We start from the raw sequence: 23,119 nt of genomic DNA on the forward strand, positions 1-23,119 counted from the left end.
AGATGGTCAAAGAAAGCCAATGTTTGAAAGCGGCAGAACTGAAGCCCACTATATGCATATTGTTAGCAATAGGTTTGTCTGACAACTTCACTGTCAAAACTCAGACCTAAAAAAAAAGATGAGGTAGATACAGAAAGAAGTCGATCAATTCACGTAGGTAAGTGCGACCTATAGGGCAGCATCTTACGGTGTGACTGCCTCCCCTGGGGGACAATGGCACCTGTAGCTCCTTGTGGTTATGTGAACTGCTCATAATGGTATTGGTTCCCCACGCCCATGCATTATTTAAAAGAGCATGATGTAACGAAAATTATTTTACTCACTGTGGAGTTGTGGTTCAGGTGCACTTTCCATTGAAAAGGCATTTTAGATTACCTACAACTTTTGATCTTGTAGACAGACTTCCTAGAAATTTGGCACGTCAGTAACTTAGATAGTTGAGGCACGACTTGCCAATCTGCATGCAGAGCCATGCAGCGGAAAAGGTAAACGGGTGAAATTAGAAATGATCTCCAATTCTAATTCCCATAGAAAGCTTTGCTCGCGCCTACAAGCCAAACAGGTAATCAGATTTACATCAGACTTCTCATGAATGTAGAACTTTACTCAGAAAATTTGCTTTTGTTTCTATGGTATAAGTCTGTTGAGTATATTTCGAGGTATGAGCAGTAGTACATTTTAGTCTGTGGTTTCCGGTGCTCCGCACTGACACTTAATTGTCAACACCAGCACTAATTACAGCTACCACCTTATGGCGCTGTTTGTGTTATTAATAGTTGAGAAGAGCAACAGTTTTGAGTAATTCAAAATACATTAAGACAACTAATACCAAGGGCCATTTAAATTATTCGGCAGGAGAGGCCCAAATCATGCAGCCGGGTTGAGTAAATTATGTTGCAAGAAAAGGCAAATTATGCGGCATAACGCGGCACATTTTGTAGTAATAATATTTCATTATTTCGTCATTTTTAAACTTGGTAACACTGTATTGCCATTGGTTGCACCTCATTAGTACCAGTTTAACACCAAAATATAGCTTCAAGTAACAGAAAGTTGATCAGTCGGGATCTGCAAAGGGCCTTTGTTAGACCCAGTGGTTTGGGGCTGACAAAGATGCTTCAAAGCCAATCAGAATCCACAGTTCCAAATAGGACAGTCCAGGCTCCCGGCTCAGGTTTCCCCAACACCCCTTGGACACCACAGGCTTTGGTTACAAGCAAGGGTCACTCAGTCTCTGCAAGCTTCCCCTGTACTCCTCAAGCTCCTCATATCCCAGCACCTCAGGTGGCTGTTGATCTTTGCGCACACACTCCTCTTGCACAGCAAGATGATGGTGTACATCTGGACTGTCCTTGTCCCAATCACGACCACTTCCGCCTGTCTCCACTACATCCAGTACGGTCCTTATGATCTCGTGAAGATAGTGCGAGCCTTTGCATCCCTGGGATCTTGTGGACAGGAGGCCAACTCACCCGCCCTTGGAAAGTATTCAAAACCAAGCCACGACAGTTGGCACAAGCTGCAGGCCAACAAAGTCCAGGCGAAATCCATCAAGTGATAGTCCCCTTCCTGGAGCATGACAAGTTCCAAGCCAACACAAGTCTGTGGATAGTCCAGTTGCAGTCCCTCCTGTCCTAATGATTCCTCATGTCAATGTCCCAGTATCGAGCCAGCGTAGTATGGGTCCAAATCCAAAAGAACCTCTACTTTCGGAAACCGAAGCCCCAGTAGTTATTCCCACCATGGACTTTGAAGATACAATCAGTTCAAAAGGCCACCTTTGAAATGCACAGGCCCTCTCTAAATGTTGTCCTGTCTGCCATCCTACCCCGGGAGGTTTCATCACAATCTTTAGTGGGGCCAAGACCCTGCCCCCTGGAATGCAGGTGCCAATTCTCAATGACAGAATCAACTTCCATGTACCCAAAAAAAGCCTTTGATCCTCCAACCACGCACTGGTCGAACCCACGCATCCACAGCGCCATAGTAGGCGGAAGATCCTTCTCTCACATTGCTGCAAAGACTTGGAACGAGCTACCAGCGGAAATCAGACACGCCCCCTCCCTGAACACCTTCTGGAAGACCCTCAAGACCTGGCTCTTCAGCTAACAGATCTGCGGACAATCCCCCCCCACCCCCCCAGCGCCTTGAGGCCCTCACGGGTGAGAAGTGCGCTTACAATTACCCTGATTGATTGAATTTCAGCCCCACGTAACCATCCCAGAAAGGCCTCTCAGAGTCAGAGGTCCACAGTTACCTGTGAACCCCTAGTTTATGGCCCTCTATCAGGAATGCACTGATGTAGCTTGTCCCCTAGCACCCAGTTGCGAATTAGGAGACATGCCGCGAGGCACGCAGAGCCACGCACATGGAAATTTCCACTTTCCCAAAGTGACATTTCCCATCACCGTAATGTCGAACCCACTCATACTACCGGAGAGGATTCGCCATTATGAACTCATCAATACCAAAAACTATACTGTTACTATTCCGCCCGAAATAAATAATGCTTGGTAGCCTTTCCCTATCCCCCATCATGCTATTCCAATGCGAGAAACAGGCCCTGTCATACCCAACACAACACCTGAGGCCATTCATGACTCTTCTATGCAACGCACACGCCCAACTTCTTCCAAACATGGTACCCTGTCACCAGGGAGAACTAAGATATAGCAGGAGACATGCAGAACCTTGACACATAGCTTTCTAAATGGCAAACTGAGAAATAGTAACCCATGCACATAGGCTCCACCAGGGCAAACCTGTGGCACAATCGATGATCTATCTCCGTGGATGGCACAACCAGTCCAGCAGGCCCACGTAGGCTCATTTGAGATACATGCCCCTGGTAGAGGTCTTATCCCATGACAAGGGAGTTACAGCTAACTCAAAGCAGCCCATCCTATATACACCGCTCCACAGTATGTATATGATGAGCATAGTGCTTTGATATTGCACTGCAGTGCTAGATGCGCTCACGTCCTAAGGCTAGCATCCAGAGCAGTAGAAAACTGGGAAGGAGAAAAGCAAAAAGTTGAGGGAAAACACCATAGAAAGGGCCATTTCCAACAGCCTTCCACTGTGTGGCAACACGTGTCACTGCATTTTAATGAACTTTTGAACCGCTTAAGATAGAAACATTTTTTGGGGATAAAATCTGCAGATTATGTGGCAGATGATGGATTATGTGGTAAAGGCAGCAAACCTATACTAATAGGGAAATCTCCACACAATCGCATAATTCCAGTGGCTCAGCAAATACCAGCCACCCAAGCCATTCTTATAGCTTTGGGGGCCTTGAACAGTCATGTCACACTTGTAGCAGTGGGTGGAGCAAGCTGTGGTGGCCTTCTGACGAGGGCCCTGGCACTTATTTTTTTTATACATTAAGCACTGGGTATAAGCATTTCAGAAAGTTGTTGAGCTGACCTGAAGGAGTTATGATTTTTGTATATCTTGGCCATTGTAATCCCCGAAGATTTTTGGATCCGATTCCCGCATATCCTAACTATAAAATTTAACAAGCATTTACAATGCAATGGTCTCGGCAATATTATAGGTAGAGCTATTGGTATTGCTCATTATTTTTTTATTATTTTTGTATCCCTAAATAAATGGCATTGTCATTTCTATTGGCATTAGCTTTTTTTTGCATATGTGATACCTATTGCATTAGCAGAGAGAGAGTGAGGTAGTGAGATAGAGAGAGAGAGTGAGGTATTGAAATAGAGAGTGAGGTAGTGAGAGAGAGTGAGGTAGATAGAGAGTGAGGTAGTGAGATAGAGAGTGAGGTAGATAGAGAGTGAGGTAGTGAGAGAGTGAGGTAGTGAAAGAGTGAGGTAGTGAGGGAGAGGGATGCAGACCGGATGGTCCCTCGACCTAAAAAGCTTCAAATGTAGTAGGCTGGGCTGCACACAGGCGAGCTACTTACAGGTAGCTGGAGAACTACCAGTAGCTCACATAGCTTACTCGTTGGAAAAGCCTGCATTAGAGTGTGTGCACTCCTCCCTGGGCGATTGGCTAACAACGCCCTCTTCGCACGTCTCGCCCCTCAATCTCGCCCGGGTGCTGAATGCCTTGTCGAACTATGCCCGCGGCTGGCGGTGGAGAAAGCTATCTTTGTTGCGGCGACCCTGAAAAAGGCGAAATGCAACATTCCCGCTCAGCTTCCAGCTCAGTGCCATGCTCGACTTGTGGCCAGCAGGTGACGCTCGCGCTCCACGTTAGTGATTCCTGGCCCGAAATATTTAGCCAACACAACTGTGGCTACTCTGGTTTCGTAGAGACAAACCCCCCCGAAAGAATGCTGCGCCGGTGGCCTTGTTAGCCTGGTTAACGGCGAGGTAGGCTCAATCATTTCATCCCCTGCTTGTCACGTTCCTATAGTATCCGATGCGAACGGCTGAGGCGGCACCGCCCCGACAGGGCCCGCTGTTGCTGAATCTCGTCCCGCGGTGCTTTTTGTCTCGAGCAGATGGGGGTGTGGGCACGACGTTCAGGCGAGGGCGCTCCTTTTGTGGTGGGGGCTTGCTGCTTAACATATGGTTCGTGCCCCTCTGTGATAAAGATAAGCCAAACAAGGACTCCAGTGACAAAAAAAACACAGGGGCAGGCAAACGTTCTCACACCGAAGCACTGGCGGAAAGACGGACGTGCACAGAGGCACGTGCGCACGTACACGGAGACTAACAGAAAGTCAAGCTTGTACAGTCAGATACACTCAGAGACAGACACCAGCACAACAACACGGCGCCAGACGGATGGATCCTCACGGCCAGACGATAGCAAAAAAATGGCGGATGGAAGCTTCCAAACTTTTTCGGATTCGAGGGCGTGTTCCTGCTGTTCTAAAAGGGCGTGGCTAAAAAGTGGAAAGAACAGCACGGAACACGCCCCCGAATCTGAAAAAGACGGAGCCTATTTGGCGGGACGGCTCTCTCCTCCAATGGCTGGCCTCCGTTTAGGAAGCCAGCCAATGGAGGAGAGGCAAAAAGAGAGGCGGGCTAAAGAGCCACTCTCAGAAACATTAAATCTCCGACTTCCGGTTCTGCCTTCGGCAGACCGGACGGTCCTCGACCTAAAAACGAAAGGAACCCTATTGGATGAAGGTGGTGCAGGTCAGAGCGCTGAATAGCTGGCATCAAGAAAACAATTTCTCTAGTGGCCACCATTTCAGGAAACAGGGCACAATCCCTACGCCCTAAATCAAATTTCAAAGGCAATATAAAGGGGCATGGTGAGCACATCCTGATCTCCAGGTCATAGTGGGGGGGACAATCATGGGGTCTCCATATTGTTTAAATAAAATAAATTTAAAAAACTCAAAAGCGTTTCAGCGCCCATAGATGCTTTTCCAGATTCCAGGTACCCAGACATATAAAATGGCAGCCAGGGTCCTCGCACCGGTCTCGGTACCATGGATTTCATACCCCACTGAAGGGTTCAAGGTACTGCAAATACCCAAAGGGTCTGCGGACAGGACAAGCTTCATGCCTGAGTCCCGTGCGAAATTCATGGCAAGCTTCACCACCTGCTTCATCACCATTTAGGGATTCGGGGTTATGGATTCGGAACCACAGACACCAGAAGGAAAGGCATGGGTCAGAGAAACGTGCACTGGGTATAAAGCTTTCCTTAAAGTTGTGCTATCCAATCAGGGTCCATTAAACAAAACAAAAACTTGGACCTGGCTAAAGGCCAAGCTTTTGGGGGGGGGGGTCAACCCAATTGATTGCATCATAATAACACCCCTAAAATTCACTGACAAAAAACACAGTTAAAAACTGCGCTATGGCTGTGACTCAAATAGGAAAAATCACTGAAATTCCCCATTTATGGTATAAAGTTCACACCCTACCACACGAATATAAAACACCCGTGTCAAAATGGGAGACTGGCCACCAACAGCAAAACATGACGCGTGACGTAATTTAAGGGATGTGTGTGAGAATACATTTATAAAGTGCATATGAATGTCCAAAATGTGCAGGTATTTGTTTGAAGGGGGCATGGAATGCTCCAGAAAATGAACAGAATTGTTGAAAAAGTTTGAAAAATGCATCCAAAAGTTGCACAGTTGCTCGAAAATTGCACATAATTGTTCGAAAATTGCTCTGATGTATTCGAAACGTGTAGAGAACTCTTTAACAAGTATACAAAAGTATCCAAAATGTCTCACAGTTATCTAAAGAAATGTTCAGATTGTTAGAGGAGTGAGTCAAATTTTCAAAAGGTGCACAGAATTCCATCTCTCATCCGCTCTGTGACCAAGCAGTATCCGCTTGTGAAAGACGCAGGCAAATAAATAAAACGAGAGAGAGAGATGGAGAGAGCGATAGAGAGAGAGAGAGACTACAACACCCAGACTCCCACAGTCGCCCCCACCTCGCGCCCCCGCCCTGCTCAGCCTAAGACCCAAAAGGGAAAACAGTGGCTGAAAGCACGCCTGGAATTCGCTTCCTGCGACTTTCCTTCCAGAGGAGCTGGACAAGAGGAGGAGCTGAGGATGGAAGAGCGGCCGCTAGAGCTGGGGGGCTGCACTCCAGGGGGGCCTCGGGGACCCCCCTGCCCGTCCTAGAGTGCCCCCACCAGTCTCCACCATGGCGGAGCCTCTGCTGAAGAAGACATTCTCCAGGCTGCGGGGCAAGGACAGGCTCAAACGCAAGAAGTCCGATGCCAAGGAGCGGGGTAAGGCGCCCAGAAACGTTTATAGAGGGACTAACGTGCCTAGAAATCCCAGGTAGGGAGTTAGGCGCTCAGCTCCCAAAAACTTACAGCGAGCGGGCTGAAGCGCGCTGAAAACTCTGGGGAGCAAGGTTAGGCGTCCGAACACTTTTAGAGGGAGAGGTAAAGTGCCTAGAAACGTTTACAGGAGTAGATAAAAGTGCCCCGAAACCTCCAGGGAGCGAGGCACCGCGCCTGGCACCAAGAGCCTTTCAGAGAGCAAGGTAAGGCATTGAGAATGTTTCAGAGACCAAGATAAAGCGCCCAGAAGCGTCCAATGCGTAACGTGTGGTTCTCGGAACCAGAGAAGTTGACAGAGTGAGAGAAAGCTCCTGAAATCTCCAAGGAGGGATCGAGGTAAGGCGCTTGGAATGGCACTTTAAAATTTGCAGAGAGGGAGGTAAAGTGCCCTGAAACCTCGGGATCCACTGCAAGGCGCCTGGCACCCAAAGATTTTGAGAGAGCGAGGGAAGATATCCAGGGACTTCCAGAGATTGAGATAGGAGTACAGACGCCTTCAGAACATGATAGAGAGGCTAGAAACACCCAATGGGTTGCTAAAGCGCACGAGCGCCTTTATACTGTGGGGCATAACACTGACTTTTGAAAGGGTGGGCATAGATGTCAAGTTCCCCTTGTCACTTATAACTTTCGCTTTTCCTGACTTTTTAGAATACAGCAGCACTCTGCATGTGATTTTACTAAATGTCTTTCTTATACGGTTAAAATTGGAATTACAAGTCAAACAAAGCAATTTATTGTTTATTGAAAGGCCTGAACTGGCTGTAAATTTCACACATGACATAGGCTGGGCTGTAGCTTGGTCAGTAAGATTTTGGGGTGGGGGTGTGAGCTTCGGATTTCCCAATAATCATTCTGCCATATCATGGCAAAATATATTATATGAGAAAGAGGGAATAAGGAGGCTTAAGGGGCAGTGGAGAGGGAGAACAGTTCGGGTTAGCAGGGTCTGGTGGCTTAGTGGACTAATGTCCCCTGTGTTTGATGTCATGGTCACAGGTTCAAATCCCAGTGGGTCCCCTCAGCCTTTCATCCTTCTGAGGTCGATAACATGAGTACTGTTGAGTTGGGTAACAATAAACATCTGTTATTCATGCCAAGATACCCTTTGCGGTGAAAGTGCACTTTACAAATACACGTTATGGTATTTGGGTTACTAAAAAGACAAATTGTTGTAAAAATAACCAACAGTTTTAAGAACTTGAAAACAGAGAGGTGTGTTGTGTGTATGTTTTTATTATGTGCGCATGTAAAGATCCTAGGTCAAATTCGACAGGCACTGAACTATACCCGACTGAAAACAGCTGTATCCAACTATGTACTAGAGAATCCATTTAATAGGGTGGGGTGTAACACCTCAAATAACCCCCTAAGCTACGCCTCTGGTCACAGGTCTGTTTGGCTGCTACAAGTGAGGTAAGCCGCCCAGAGACCTCAAAGGAGCGAGGCAAAGGCCCACAAAACCTCCATGGAATGAGGTATGGAGCCCGCCGGCCTCAGGGGGTGTGCAAGGCTTGCATCGCACTGAAATCGTAACTGAGCGAGCTGAGGAGAATAGAGACCCCTGCATATTGAAATAACCACTCCAGAAACGCCCGTGGGGTAAGAAACATTCACTGAAGCGTAGGACTTGGAAACTTTAGATGAATGGGGGGGGGGGGGGGGGACTTTCAAGTAGTCCCTTAAGATGTTCAGTGAGATCAGTGACTCAAAATCATTAAGCGATGTAAAGCGCCTAAAAACCTTAGGTAAGTGATCTAAGCTACATAGAAACAAGAGTGGGTTAGGGTGTCTCAATGTCAGGAGCATTGTATGACGACTCATGGGAGTCCAGATGGGAGGCGAGGAGACCAGAGCAGTTAAGAGTGATGTAAAATGGCCAAAGGGCATGAGAAGCGTGGCAAGGCGCCTGGAATACCTTAAGAAAGGTGTTGGATGCTACAAGGCTGTTAGGGGCAGATGAGGTAAGGAGCTGCAAGCTTTTCGGGGGCAAGTGGGGTTATCCACTTGGGCTATTAAGACAGATGAAGGCCCTGGCGATGTAAGGCAGGCTGGCTAAAGCCACCAAGAGGTAAAGTAAACCATCCTTACCTCGAGGCACTTCGCGAACATGTCAGGGAGCACTTTTCCCGTTACATTAAGTAACTCTATCTCACACAATGAGAAGAGCAGTGTACTGAGCTTTTCATGGAAATGTGAAATTCAAAGAATGACAGCTAGAAATAAATTCCGGAACATTTACTGCACAAGAGGTTTTTGCGTTGAGCCCATCGCCCCCTGCAGGCGTGCAATGCATGGCCCTGAACCCCTGCAACGGAGGGGGTGGCGATGCCAACCTCCAAGCGCCCCCTTTCAGCCCAAGGCCAATGAATCTCTGAGCCATGGGGGAGTCGAGGGCGCTTCCTCACATTTTTCAGGGGCCCCATCATTTTGCGTTATGCCACTGCCCCCCTGGGAGGGGCACACTGGGTCAGTCTGGGTTCCATCTCCTCCTTGAAACGCACTAGGCACAAGATGTCCTGTCCATTTGAAAGACGCATAGGTGGTGAAATACGTGTTTAGTGACCAATGAGAGCTCTCCGAGTCCCAACACCCAGGCGTTATAATTGGATTTCGATAGGACACTCAATGAGAGGTCAAAGGGCACTTTCAGTCCCCAAAACATAGGCCCTCCTTTAGAGAGCATTCCGGGAAGTGTGGCAAGAGGCGACCCTGGCACAGGGAGATGTCAAGTTTGCTTGTGAATTGCACTGGTGAGCTTGAGTGTGGGGCAAGAGAGGGGTGGAGTGAAAACTCTAAAGTGCAAGCGAGGGAGGGGTGGATTTACAGAGTGAAAACTCTAAAGTGCAAGCGAGGGAGGGGTGGATTTACAGAGTGAAAACACTGGAGTGCAAGCGAGGGAGGGGTGGATTTACAGAGTGAAAACACTGGAGTGCAAGCGAGGGAGGGGTGGATTTACAGAGTGAAAACACTGGAGTGCAAGAGAGGGAGGGGTGGATTTACAGAGTGAAAACACTGGAGTGCAAGAGAGGGAGGGGTGGATTTACAGAGTGAAAACACTGGAGTGCAAGCGAGGGAGAGGTGGATTTACAGAGTGAAAACACTGGAGTGCAAGAGAGGGAGGGGTGGATTTACAGAGTGAAAACACTGGAGTGCAAGCGAGGGAGGGGTGGATTTACAGAGTGAAAACACTGGAGTGCAAGCAGAGTGGATCTGCCTTCGAGCAGTGATGCTGGTGTTTGCAGAACGGTATGGCTTTTTGCAAGTTGTTGCGGGTCCATGGACACAGTGGTGCACAGATTTTGCAGCCTGATCTGACCTTTTGCGTTTGCGCAGTGTGATCTTGGACAGTATCATGAACAGCTGTGCTGGCTCAGAGCAGAAATGGGCGCCTCTTTTGTGCATTTACACTCTCTAAAGCTCAGGGGTCCAAGTGCACAAAGAAAAGTATGGGAACTGTAATCCTGAGTACAATGGGGGCGGGTCTGAGACATGGCTAAAGAGAAGAAAATATTCTGTAACTGTTTTATTGGCCTTACATTTACCTAGTGGTAACTGTATATGAAATATAATACAGACATCTTAAATGAAAAATAAATTCAACTTGCATTTACCAGTGGGAATTGTATTTTCTGGTTGGAAAGCTTGGCTGGTTAATGCTCTCACTTCAGATGTCTGTAAGTGTAACTGGACGGTCACTGATTTTGAATCCTGGTTGGTGCACTTGGGCAATAGTGATCTGTATTTATAGTGCTTAGAGTTCCAAACCCATGACAGAAAGCACTGCCAATACATAAGTCATTAGTTTAATAAAATGTAGTACACACAGTGTATGATAGATTTCACACAGTTTTTAGTTTGTTACAAAAAAAAATGCAAAACGATTGTGCTTAAATGTTTGCAGTGCTTTCAAAAGTTATGTTTTTAGTAATATGCAGTGCCGACTGCTCGAAGTGGATGGGCAACGTGAACGCGCGGGGTGGGTGGGAGAGGGGTAAAAAATAAACTAACTCACTTACCTGCCACTGCGGCCACCTTGGTGCTTCTCTCCTGATGCTAGTGCACTGCACAAACTCCCATGGTCCAATCACGGCACTGCTCTCATGCTGATATCAGCATGAGAGCAGCGCTGTGATTGACCAGAGTGGGGTGACTTATTGCTCGCTGAGGCACAGGGAGTCTGCGCTATTTCTCCACCCGGCTGTGCAACACAACTGCGTTGGAGCGATGTAAGTGCGCATGTCGGTTTGGCCGGCCGTCTTAGAAGGGCCAAACCGACATGCATACTTACAGTGCCTCACCACTCCTCCTCTCTCCTGTCCTGCTGACGCAGTGACACTCCCAGGATGGCCCGGCCCCGAGACTCGGCTGGGAATGGAAAGGTAAGAAAAAATAAAATGCTAATAAAATGGTTTTATTATAATGTATTTTTCACCTTTGCTGCCTCTCAGCAGTAGGGCGGCGCTCCTCTGCCACAATGGAGGAGCCAATTGTACCTTGTACAAACCTTTTTACAGGTTTCTGTTAAGAGGACCGATTCCAGGTTCTACTAATTAAGGCCTATACCTGACTTCCAAGCAGCCTTTAGTGTTGTTGATTCATCTAATTCACACATTTACTTTCAATTCAGGTAGCAGGCTCCCTGGAGAGAAGGCTTGCTTCTTTCTTCTTTATCTACCCAGAGAACTGAACATTGGAGGTGTGTACAGAATGCACCACGGATTACAACATATCCCTTCACTCACAATGGAGGAGAATCTAGAACTCCCCTTTCAACATTCTGCAACTCAACCTTTCAAGATTTTTTTTTGTAATTTAAAGTACGGGAACTGTTTTGATGAAGTTAATAAAGTTTGGGAACGTCGTCCCTCGTTCCCCTGCCCACTTCGATCTTTGCTAAAGCTCATATATTTAACTTGGACGTTCTCTGAGTTACTACGCGAACTGCCGAGATTACTTTATGAGATTTTGTTTCATGCAATAACTCTGAGACATTTTGAGGTAAATGTATGTTGCGTGGAGACGACAGATGCATCCAGCAGGATCTCGGCTCTAATCGGAGTCGGTGCAGCTGTTCCTGACTGGGCTCCATGGGTCTTTGCTCGGAGCGGTTCTGTGTTCGCGGGGGTGCTGACGAATCTTTGGGTAGGTAGGGGGTTTTGCCGTGGTGCCCATTGGCGTGGGTGTTCGTGAGCCTTGTACCTATGTTTTTGTACGGAGGTTCAGGGAAGCTTACAGTTGTGCTGGTTCCGAGCAGAGGGCCTGTTTATAGGTGTTTGCAGTGTCTACTCTAAAGTGTATAGATTTAACTCGCACTAACTATGAGAAATTCAGGGCCCGATTCACAGAACTAACTTAAGATAAAGTCCTAACTTACTACCATTTTGGCATTCACAGAAGGCACTTACTCATTTTGGTATTCAAAGAAGGCACTTACTCATTTCGGTATTCACAGAAGTTAGGAGTCCTAACTTTAGGACTCCTAAATGCCTTCTGTGAATACTGAAAGTCTTAAAGTTAGGATTTTTCTCAGTTTAGGAGTCCTACAGTTAAGACTTCTAACTTCTGTGAATACCAAAAAGAGTAAGTGCCTTCTGTGAATACCAAAATGGTAGTAAGTTTAGGATTTTGTCTTAAGTTAGTTCTGTGAATCAGGCCCTCAATGTTAAACGTCTGTCCTTTAGATACCGAGAAAAAACAGGCGCGCGCCGCATTAAGCCAGCATTTGTTAAGGCTAAGTCTGGGTCCGAGCATAGAACAACTGTGTGCGTGTTTTTTTTAAGACCCATGGCGCAGGGGTCCTTCCTGTTGCCCTAGTGTCCTCTCTTTGCATCGAGTGAGGAAGAGTGCTCCTGTTTTACTGCAGTTGTCGGGGCTGTGCATAGAGTGGTTCTCTTTTCACGCTCCCTTGTTAGTTGTTTGTGCGTAGAAAGGTGATGCGTGTTTGGCGGGAGTTTGGGGGGGAGATTGCTCACGGCACCGAGAGGTCAGACCTTGCCATGGATGGTTCTGTTCTTGGGCAGAGGGTTCAGACTCTGTAGAATGCGGGGTTTTGTTTCTTGATAAAGGGGGTGTAGCTTCAATTGACAGTTGGGGGGGGGGGGGGGGGTGAGCACGTGGTTGGGTGGTTCGCAGGAATGAGAACGCCGGCCCGGGGCTGCTCCAGACTGCTGCCCACAAAGCCCAGACCGTTATGTGCAGGGAATTTAACCAGCCGACGGGAAGGGGGAAAAAACACAAGTCTGGCGCACACACAAGGCCTTTCTTTCTCCCTCTTAAGGAAGTCTTGGGAGCTAGTCCTTCCCAGGACACAGGCATGCTTTCAGTTTTTTTTGGGGGGGGGACGGGGGGCTACAGTAAGCATAAACCCGCAGCACCCATTCACTTCCAATGCCCTCCCGAAAGGATAGTTTCCCTGTTGAAACATTTACATTTTATTTTTTCCTGTTTTTTGAAGTGCGCTGTCATTTGGGTTTCTCTAGCTGACAAGCTAGTGCAGTAGGTTGAGTTCGTGCTGCAGATGTTTGTGTATTCTGCTGACCATAAATATAATACTCAGTTCGATTGACCCAGTCTTTTCGTCTTTGCCTGCCTTTTGGCGTTTTTGTACTGTTCGGTAATAATTCTATTTTCTTAAAAGACGCCTTTTTCGCTTTGCAACATGTCACGGCGGTACGTCACCAACATGCGTACCGCCTACATGGCTGTGAAATAAATTATGAGAAATGACTGCCAGAAAAAAAAATCCCAAGGGTTGGCTGTTTGAAGCATAAGCTATTTTTAGAAACGTAAAATGCGTTCCATTCTATGTTGAAATGCAAAAACAGCGCGGGCCACAGACTGTTTCCAAAAAGCGTTGGAGGGAAAGGGGGGGGGGGGGGAGGAGGTCATTTCCGGAAGCGCATCCACCCACCATTGACTTTAAAAGTTCACGAGGGTTGTGTTAAAATCGGGAGACAAATGATAACATTGGGGGAGTAGAATTAAATAATGAGACTTCTTCATACTTTAAGGCAATGTGCTGGTTCTGTGGGAGCCGTACAACACACGGGGGCGGCCAGGGAAGCTGTCTCATCCCGGGCTGCCACACACGAGGGGGGTGGGGTGAAGCCCTTTGAGCCCAATGGGCGTTGCGCCCCTGTGGTGGGATGTCTCGAGTGGTGCGTCTTCTCTCCTCCAAGGATTTCACTGCGTTGTTTGTTTGCAGAGTTGTGTGTCCCTGTGCACATGTGATGGTTTATGAGGTTCCTCTTTGTGGCTTGGATAGTTCTCACGCAGAGGCACTTTTTTGTAAAACACGTCATATCGGGGAAATCTGCCTCCGTATTATCCGAAGCATTCAGTGTGTCTATTCGAATGTGGTTCCCCCTACAGAGCGGCTGCATAGTGCTGCCTGGGATCAGTGTCATGGAGGCTGGGAGGGCTGAGCAGAGTCAGTCACTCGCTTTGAAGTTTCTGCCACAGCGGGTCCTTCTTAGCCTCCAGGGTTGCCAACGAGACATAATTCCCTCACTCGGTGTACTCGAGATCACATATTCATGCGTCCATGTTAATAACTGGTTTCGCGCATGATTGGCACTAATCGGCATGACGGGTCATAGGGCGATCACGCGGGAGTGGGGAAGGTGGCAGCTGTCTCCACCCTCAGCCCGTGTGTTGCATGTTCCTAACTGCACCAGCTGAATTCTGAGACACCCGACAAAGGGGTGTGCACGTCCGAGGCCCGCTACTTAGCGTGACCTTCAGTGGCATGGGTGAACCTGCTTTCCGGGGTCGACATACGTCAGCTTCCTGGCTCTCCAGTGCGCCGTGGGAATTGTAGTGCACCGTGTGCTCCTGGACAAATTCCTTCGTTTCCGTTCGCCTAGTTTTCTTAACTGCAAAAGGTTGGGATAACCAGGAAAGCGCACACACCTAGTATTGAGAGCCACATGTAGCAAGGACTGGCAAAGCCAATGGGTCTCACTTTTTGGCTTTGTCGATGCTTTTGCTGGTGCTGTTAGTTCCCTGATGTGATCCATGGAAGTATATAGGAAATACATTCAAAAAGGATGGTAAAAAAGTTCATGCTGTAAGGGAGGGAATAAGAAGCAAGCAAATGAGTGTCACGCAAGCCGACCAATGATAAACAATGGGCGGATCCAAAGCCCACTCCAAGTATATTGTTTCGTAGACAATTTGCCTTCTATAGCAGGCAGCTAAAGCTGTCTGTAGCTATGATGTCAAAGATAGGCTTTGGAATGGACATACCCAGAATGCACCACTTTGCGAAGCAGAAGTCTGGGATTGGATGAGATTGGCGGCGGGGATGCTGGCATGGACCAGGAGAGGAAGCCATAACCCACATTGGATGCCAATTAGACACCCATTCAAACATGAGCTGTTCACCAAGCAGGTCAGGCATGCTGACCACATAACTTCATATCACAGAGAATGTCATGTTTGCAGTCACTTCAAAACCAAATGCGTTGTGGGAATTGAATGCTTTGTTTAGTTCCAGGAACTACTTTAATTGCAGTAACAGATGACAACCAGAGACCCTGCTCCCTTTAGCTTAAGTGATGCCAAGCCAAAGCAGAAAATGTTGCCATGCTCTGAAAACAGCATCTCTTGAAGAGGTTCAGCGACCACCGGCACCTTCTGCTCTGTTTGCTGATCCTCTGGATTTTGACACTTGTTCTGTTAAGAAATTCCCCTCGTCCCTCAGGTCTTATCTTGTGGCCCCTTCTTCCTTGTGCCCCATAGGACCCATGCCCAACTGCCTAACTCTTGCCCATTGGCAACTTAGTATCTATCCTACATTACCCTCTCCCGGGTGGCCATATATCTAATTTCCATTGGATTCTGCTGCAAACTTTGCACTATGCGGAAGGTGTCTTTACCCTTTCTGGACATGAGCAATCCACATCTGGGCAATGTGTTGAACAGGAGACCACCAAAACTGGGCACAATAATCTACATTAGTCCTCCAGGACCCGACACTGGGCTGCATATAATGTATTTTGTGTGATGAGGCCTCTAAACTGATATAATGCTGAGACAAGGACTCTAGAACTGGACACAACGTCCAGGCGAGGCCTCCAAAGATGTGTACAATAATCCAGATTAGTTCTCTAGAACTGGACACTGCCTTGCAAATGACAACCTGTACACACCCACGGTCTCTGGTGCCACTGCACCTGCTGCACCATTGCTAGACATGCCTCTTTGTAGATGACGCCTAGCACAGACCACAGTACTTTCAGATAAGGCCTTTTGAACTGGGCATAATCCTGCAAACAAGACTTCCGGATCTGGGCCTAGAACTGTATATACCATCCCAAGAACTGGAGGCCGCATTCCAGGTGAGAACTCCAGAACTAAACACAGTGCAAGTGGCGTTGGATGGAAAAGTGTACAATGGTTCAGTTGAGGCCCCTGTATACAGTGCCCTAGATGATATCTCTGGAGCTAAACGCTCTACAGCAGACAAGACCTGAACTCAATAGTGCATTAAGGCCTGTAGAGCCAGATCTAATAATACTTATGAAATCTCTAGAACTGGGCAGATTAGTGTAGATGAGACCGCTAGAACTTGATATATATTCTATATGATACCTTCAAAGCAAACACTGCTCTGCAGATAATACCTCCAAAACTGTACGCAATGCAACATTGAGGTTTGGAGAACTGAATGCAGTGTGTTGATGGGACCTCTAGAACTGGATAGAATGCTCTGGGTGTGCTCTTGAATGCAGTTCTTTGATGAGACTCCTAGAACTGAATAGAATGCTCCAGATGTGGTCTTGAATGCAGTGCTTTGATGGGCCCTTTAGAACTAGATAGAATACTCCAGATGCGGTCTTGAATGCAGTGCTTTGATGAGACTCCTAGAGCTGAATAGAATGATCTGGGTGTGCTCTTGAATGAAGTGCTTTGATGAGACTCCTAGAACTGAATAGAATGCTCCAGATGTGGTCTTGAATGCAGTGCTTTGATGGGCCCTCTAGAACTCGATAGAATACTCAAGATGCGGTCTTGAATGCAGTGCTTTGATGGGCCCTCTAGAACTGGATAGAATACTCCAGATGCGGTCTTGAATGCAGTGCTTTGATGGGCCCTCTAGAACTCGATAGAATGCTCCAGATGCGGTCTTGAAAGCAGTGCTTTGATGGGCCCTGTGGAACTCGATAGAATGCTCCAGATGCGGTCTTGAATGCAGTGCTTTGATGGGCCCTCTAGAACTCGATAGAATGCTCCAGATGCGGTCTTGAATGCAGTGCTTTGATGGGCCCTCTAGAACTCGATAGAATACTCCAGATGCGGTCTTGAATGCAGTGCTTTGATGGGCCCTCTAGAACTCGATAGAATACTCCAGATGCGGTCTTGAATGCAGTGCTTTGATGGGCCCTCTAGAACTCGATAGAATACTCCAGATGCGGTCTTGAATGCAGTGCTTTGATGGGCCCTCTAGAACTCGATAGAATACTCCAGATGCGGTCTTGAATGCAGTGCTTTGATGGGCCCTCTAGAACTCGATAGAATGCTCCAGATGCGGTCTTGAATGCAGTGCTTTGATGGGCCCTCTAGAACTGGATAGAATGCTCCAGATGCAGTCTTGAATGCAGTGCTTTGATGGGCCCTCTAGAACTGGATAGAATGCTCCAGATGCTGTCTTGAATGCAGTGCTTTGATGGGCCCTCTAGAACTGGATAGAATGCTCCAGATGCGGTCTTGAATGCAGTGCTTTGATGGGCCCTCTAGAACTGGATAGAATGCTCCAGATGCGGTCTTGAATGCAGTGCTTTGATGGGCCCTCTAGAACTCGATAGAATGCTCCAGATGCGGTCTTGAATGCAGTGCTTTGATGGGCCCTCTAGAACTCGATAGAATACTCCAGATGCGGTCTTGAATGCAGTGCTTTGATGGGCCCTCTAGAACTCGATAGAATACTCCAGATGCGGTCTTGAATGCAGTGCTTTGATGGGCCCTCTTGAACTCGATAGAATACTCCAGATGCGGTCTTGAATGCAGTGCTTTGATGGGCCCTCTTGAACTCGATAGAATACTCCAGATGCGGTCTTGAATGCAGTGCTTTGGTGGGCCCTCTAGAACTCGATAGAATACTCCAGATGCGGTCTTGAATGTAGTGCTTTGATGGGCCCTCTAGAACTCGATAGAATACTCCAGATGCGGTCTTGAATGCAGTGATTTGATGGGCCCTCTAGAACTGGATAGAATACTCCAGATGCGGTCTTGAATGCAGTGCTTTGATGGGCCCTCTAGAACTGGATAGAATACTCCAGATGCGGTCTTGAATGCAGTGATTTGATGGGCCCTCTAGAACTGGATAGAATACTCCAGATGCGGTCTTGAATGCAGTGATTTGATGGGCCCTCTAGAACTGGATAGAATACTCCAGATGCGGTCTTGAATGCAGTGATTTGATGGGCCCTCTAGAACTGGATAGAATACTCCAGATGCGGTCTTGAATGCAGTGCTTTGATGGGCCCTCTAGAACTCGATAAAATACTCCAGATGGGGTCTTGAATGCAGTGCTTTGATGGGCCCTCTAGAACTGGATAGAATACTCCAGGTGCGGTCTTGAATGCAGTGCTTTGATGGGCCCTCTAGAACTCAATAGAATACTCCAGATGGGGTCTTGAATGCAATGCTTTGATGGGCCCTCTAGAACTGGATAGAATACTCCAGATGCGGTTTTGAATGCAGTGCTTTGATGGGCCCTCTAGAACTCGATAGAATACTCCAGATGCGGTCTTGAATGCAGTGCTTTGATGGGCCCTCTAGAACTGAATAGAATACTCCAGATGCGGTTTAGAACTGGACCTAATGCTACAAAAGTAGCAGACGAGGCCTCTAGAACAGGACACACTGCAGATGTGACTTTCAGACCTGGAATTGAATAGGGCATGTTTTACATACGGTCGCACTCCTTGCCTTATGCCTGCCCATGCTTCTTCTCACTGCACCCACCTATCACGTAATAATGCTGCATACTGCCCAGGTCTGTAATGCCCCACTCCTGGGAACCTGGCATTCTAGGACGGTTGGTCTGGCTCAAGTGGGAGGCACATGCCATGTGTCTTGCCCCACCTACTTTTCTGATTTAATTTGCTGAATAAAAGCATTTTGCTGACATTCGAGTTTTGTTTTCCACCTTAAAATTACATAACAGTGTAGATTACACGAGCGCAGACAACGGCGCTGCGCACGTGACCCAAGACGCGGCATCGTCACTGCTGTGCTCTGTAAGAGAGCATGTAAGGAGAGAGGGTTTGCCAAATACTGTTACATAGCGCATTGACTCCAGCCTATGTCAGGGGAGTGAATCAAGGGCTTTGAAAATATACTTTGTGTCAGTAGCGTAGCAAGGATGCCATGGCCCCTGGTGTAAGCAAGGAAAATGGGCCCTTTGACTGCTATTGGGGTAGTAAAATAGAGCATTGCCAAAGATCAATGCCCCCTACCTCCCCAGGGGTTCTGGTCCTCCATGCACTGCAACTGCTGCGCCAATGGTCGCCATGCCCTTGCTTTGTGTCCAACATAAACAAAACAATTCAGGGTGATTGGGAGACCACAGCCAGTGCCTAATGCACCCCACAATACCACCAGTAAATTGAGTGTACAAAAATGTATGATGTCACAGATACACTCTGGTCTTTTTCTATAATGTCAAATGATAACGTTGGTCCAACTTCATGTGAATGTCAATTTTCCATACTGTATTTTCTGCCAGAAATTTACATTCACCATGCTGACAATCTCGCGTACTCACCATGGTACACAGTCAACGTGTGTTCCACAGTATACTGGCTGATGTCTCGAGGCTCAATATGTATCCATCCACCGCTTGATTTGTATAAGAATACGAGTCGGACCCAAAGTTGAGCTCACAAGGCTGCAGCATGCTTCATGTTTGGACTACGGCAATGTTTTGTTTTTGGGTGCTAACAAGGCAGTATCCCGTCGGCTGCAACTTGTGCAAAACTCCGCTGCTCGACTCCTATGCGGAGTTCCTCGATGCTCATCTATTTCCCCCCATCTACGGAATCTACATTGGCTCCGTATTGACAAACGGATTGAGTTTAAAGCCCTTTCCTTCATGCACAAAATCAAATGGGGCCTAGCACCTGATTACTTGCAGAACCTTGTCTGTCAATATGTTCCAACCCGTCCCCTTCGCTCCGCCTCACTTGAAAAGTTCCACGTTCCCAGGTTTAAGCTTTCACGAATGGGAGGTAGATCCTTTTCTGTTCTGGGCCCCTCTCTCTGGAACCTCATTCCTCTTGCCCTACGCAGAGAGCCGTCTTATTCTCATTTCCGTTGTGCCCTCAAGACTTGGCTTTTCAATCAATAGGCTTTCTCCTTTTCAGTAGTTCCGTCCAGGCGCCGGGAAACCCTGTTGGGTAGCTGTTGCGCCATATAAGTTAAATAAATAAATAAATAAATAAATAAATATCAAAGTCCGGGGTGCCAAATACCAAAGCTCCATAGCCTTGATTCCACCTCATGCCTCTTTAATCCACCACCAGACACTCCTTGACTCGATCTCTCTCTTTCAGGTTCTTTTTCATTCCTGCTTTCTCCCTTTGTCACTGTTTTCTGTCTTTCTCTTCCTCATTCTGTTCCCCATTTGTGTTTTTCTCTCTCTTGCTCAAAGTTTGTTGAGGAAAAATAAGTGATGTTCCCAAAAATGAGTGCCAGTGGGTCCGACCTGCAACCACCAGTTGAAATTAAGCACTGCATCCAGCTATTGATATTTCTATCCTCCATCATTTCACTCTTTCCTCCATTCTTTCACCCATCAGTCCATTCTTTAGTCTTTCCATCCTTGTATGCAGTTTATTTCATCATTGTTTCCTTTCACTCTTCCATCCTACCTTTAACATTTTCTTACTTCTTCCCAGTCACTCTTCCTTCCTCCTCCTATACTTTCTCTCCTCTTTCTTTCTACTATTGTCTTTTCCCCCTCATGCTTACTTTTTCTCTCCCCTTTCTCTCTCATTCTCATTTTGTAGGTTTTACCTACCAGATGGCATAAGCTGTCTGGGTGTGAAAGACCTATTATGAATTTACAGTAGTCTAGGAGCCTACCCATTGCTTACCTTTGGTTGGGCTTATTGTGACTCTCATTTACTTGCCTCTTATTCAATGGCCTGCCTTCCTCTTCTTGTGTTTGTCCCTCCCCCTGGAGCATATCCTCTTTGCAATCATTTTGATTGGCTGACTTGTATCCTTTCATTACTCCGATTTAGGGAACTACTTTTTATTTTCCTTTCAGCACTCCATGAGAGCGCATGTGTTTTTATCTCCCTCGTGTGCTGCTTCTCCCTGCCCCTCAAATATCTGCACCCTTGCACAGTGTTGCTCCCGAAACCCTCCAGCGTATCTGTAAAAACACAGCAATAGCTTTATTTTTGTCTGATTATGGCTGAAGAGCAGAATTTAAGAGTTGGTTTTACTTTATTATATTGCATGAAAGCACACACTTTGGCACACAAAGGCAGTGCTTAATTTGTAGAAAAATAAGTGCCAGGGCCCTTGTTATTTGGCCACTTGAGCTCGCACTACCCATAGCTCCTGCCAGCACTGCCGATGGCAATACAAACATAGCTACTAACTATCTTGCTCCTACAATTCAGACCATTCCAGGACCCCAACGCTATTAGAAAGGTAAGAGCAGCAGGTACTAGTCATTTTTTAAAATGTATATTGAATTTATAAACAACTGTTGTTGTGCTCATCTCTAAATAAGATAAACAGCCCCACCATGTGGCAGACTGTCATAGGTGCCGGCGTTGACAATTAATTGTCAGTGCTGAGCACTTGAAACCACAGACTCCAATTAAGCACTGCACAAAGGCAACAGGGGAGAGGGCCATCTAATGCACTCACTCTGCTGGCCTCTGAGACAGAAGGGGTACTTAACATGACACTTCTCCTGGAGGACTATAAATCTGCTTCCTGGCAACTGCAGAAGACCAAATTGCTGATTTCTATGGAAAGTAAATTAGGCAAGACTTTCTCATTACATTCGTACACTACCTTATTTTAAAAATTAATTAAGGGCTTTTTGAATGAAAAGCATTTACAAAATAAATAATGTAATTTATAAAGACTAAAGCCATGGAAGTCTATGTCAGGAGGACCAGAGGCGAGGATTATGTATTTAACTTCCTTTATTCCAACTCCAGCAGCACTCAAAAGCTTCTTCAAATAAGTTTTCTCACATTAATCAAAAGAAAAGGTGAGAAGAAAAAACTACAACCCCCAGACTAACTTGTGCTAAATCTTCTCAAATCAGGATCCAGCTTTCCCCATAACAACCACAATTCTCTTAGAGTGGTCTTCTTTTCTTTCTGCTCTGGCACCAAGATAAATACCTCTGGGATCCTGTGGGTTTAGGTACCTGTTGCCCTTTCCTCCCAGTATATTTTAATATGTGTGCTTGATTTGTTGGCTTCCTTGGCAGCATCAGGATCTTTTGTGTGCTGGGTGGGTCAGAGTAGCTATTGACTGGGAGGCCACCACGACACATGGCGGTGCGGTCCTTCTGCTGCCTGGGGTGCAGGAATGCCCGCCTCTCAGTGGCGCTGGTGCATGGGGCTAGATTTGCCTTTCAGACGTGGAGTGGCCAGCTCAGGCTCTCCTCATTTCCATCTTTCTCACAAGAATGTAGGTCTTGTGGCAGTGTGAAGATTGGGCCTCTGATCTTTCTTTGATCATGAGATGCAATAATTCTGGAAGATGTGATGCCGGTGCCCTCTTTCAACTTGCTATCGAGGCCTCATTGCTAGACCGTCTGTAGACTCTTGGGTCCCTGTCTTGCAAAATAGCCCCTAGTGTGACCCTGCTAAGCAGATTAAGGCAATAGATCCAAATGGCATTTTTGAAAGCTTCTCTGATTATCATGGCAGAGCTCTTAGGTAAGGTAAATGCCCTTCCTTGATTGATGTGAAGGACAGTATTGTCCTACAAACCCCAAGGCTAAGTCCAATCCTGACCAGGGAAGACCCCCTATCCTGTGATGCCTTTGAGCACCTGCGGGACACCTTTCTAAAATGTTCCTACCCCGTGGTTACCTTACCCTTTATGACAGAGGCAGTTGGGTCTTTTCCCTCCTTTAATTGAGGATGACCTTAGGGATGCCTCAGGGTCAAAAGAGGGAGTGGGGGGCAGATGGGTAACCTGGCCCCAGTACCTGTGGCAGTCTTCTTCACTCTGTAAGTGACATACATAAGTGACATACATTAACATACCTGGTTCCAGGTGCTGACATGGACTAGAATATGTTTGAACCCGAAGACATCTATCACACCAGGTCCTCGGAGTGGTCCCCTTTGAGGAAACTCGCCCAGAAAGTTGGCTGCCTGAA

At 47.1% G+C, this 23,119-nt stretch overlaps 1 protein-coding gene across 1 annotated transcript in view; it reads left to right on the forward strand.

The window, feature by feature from the left end:
• The first annotated feature begins 6,466 nt into the window (after positions 1-6,466).
• Positions 6,467-23,119, forward strand: part of SYDE1 (synapse defective Rho GTPase activating protein 1) — a 121,543-nt gene continuing 104,890 nt past the window's right edge. The window contains exon 1 of the mRNA XM_085654368.1: positions 6,467-6,687. Within this exon, the coding sequence (XP_085510494.1) occupies positions 6,600-6,687 (88 nt within the window). The 5' untranslated portion in view covers positions 6,467-6,599. The remainder of the gene's footprint in view (positions 6,688-23,119) is intronic.

Source organism: Triturus cristatus, chromosome 4_1 (genome assembly GCF_964204655.1).
Source record: "Triturus cristatus chromosome 4_1, aTriCri1.1, whole genome shotgun sequence".
NCBI lineage: Eukaryota > Metazoa > Chordata > Amphibia > Caudata > Salamandridae > Triturus > Triturus cristatus.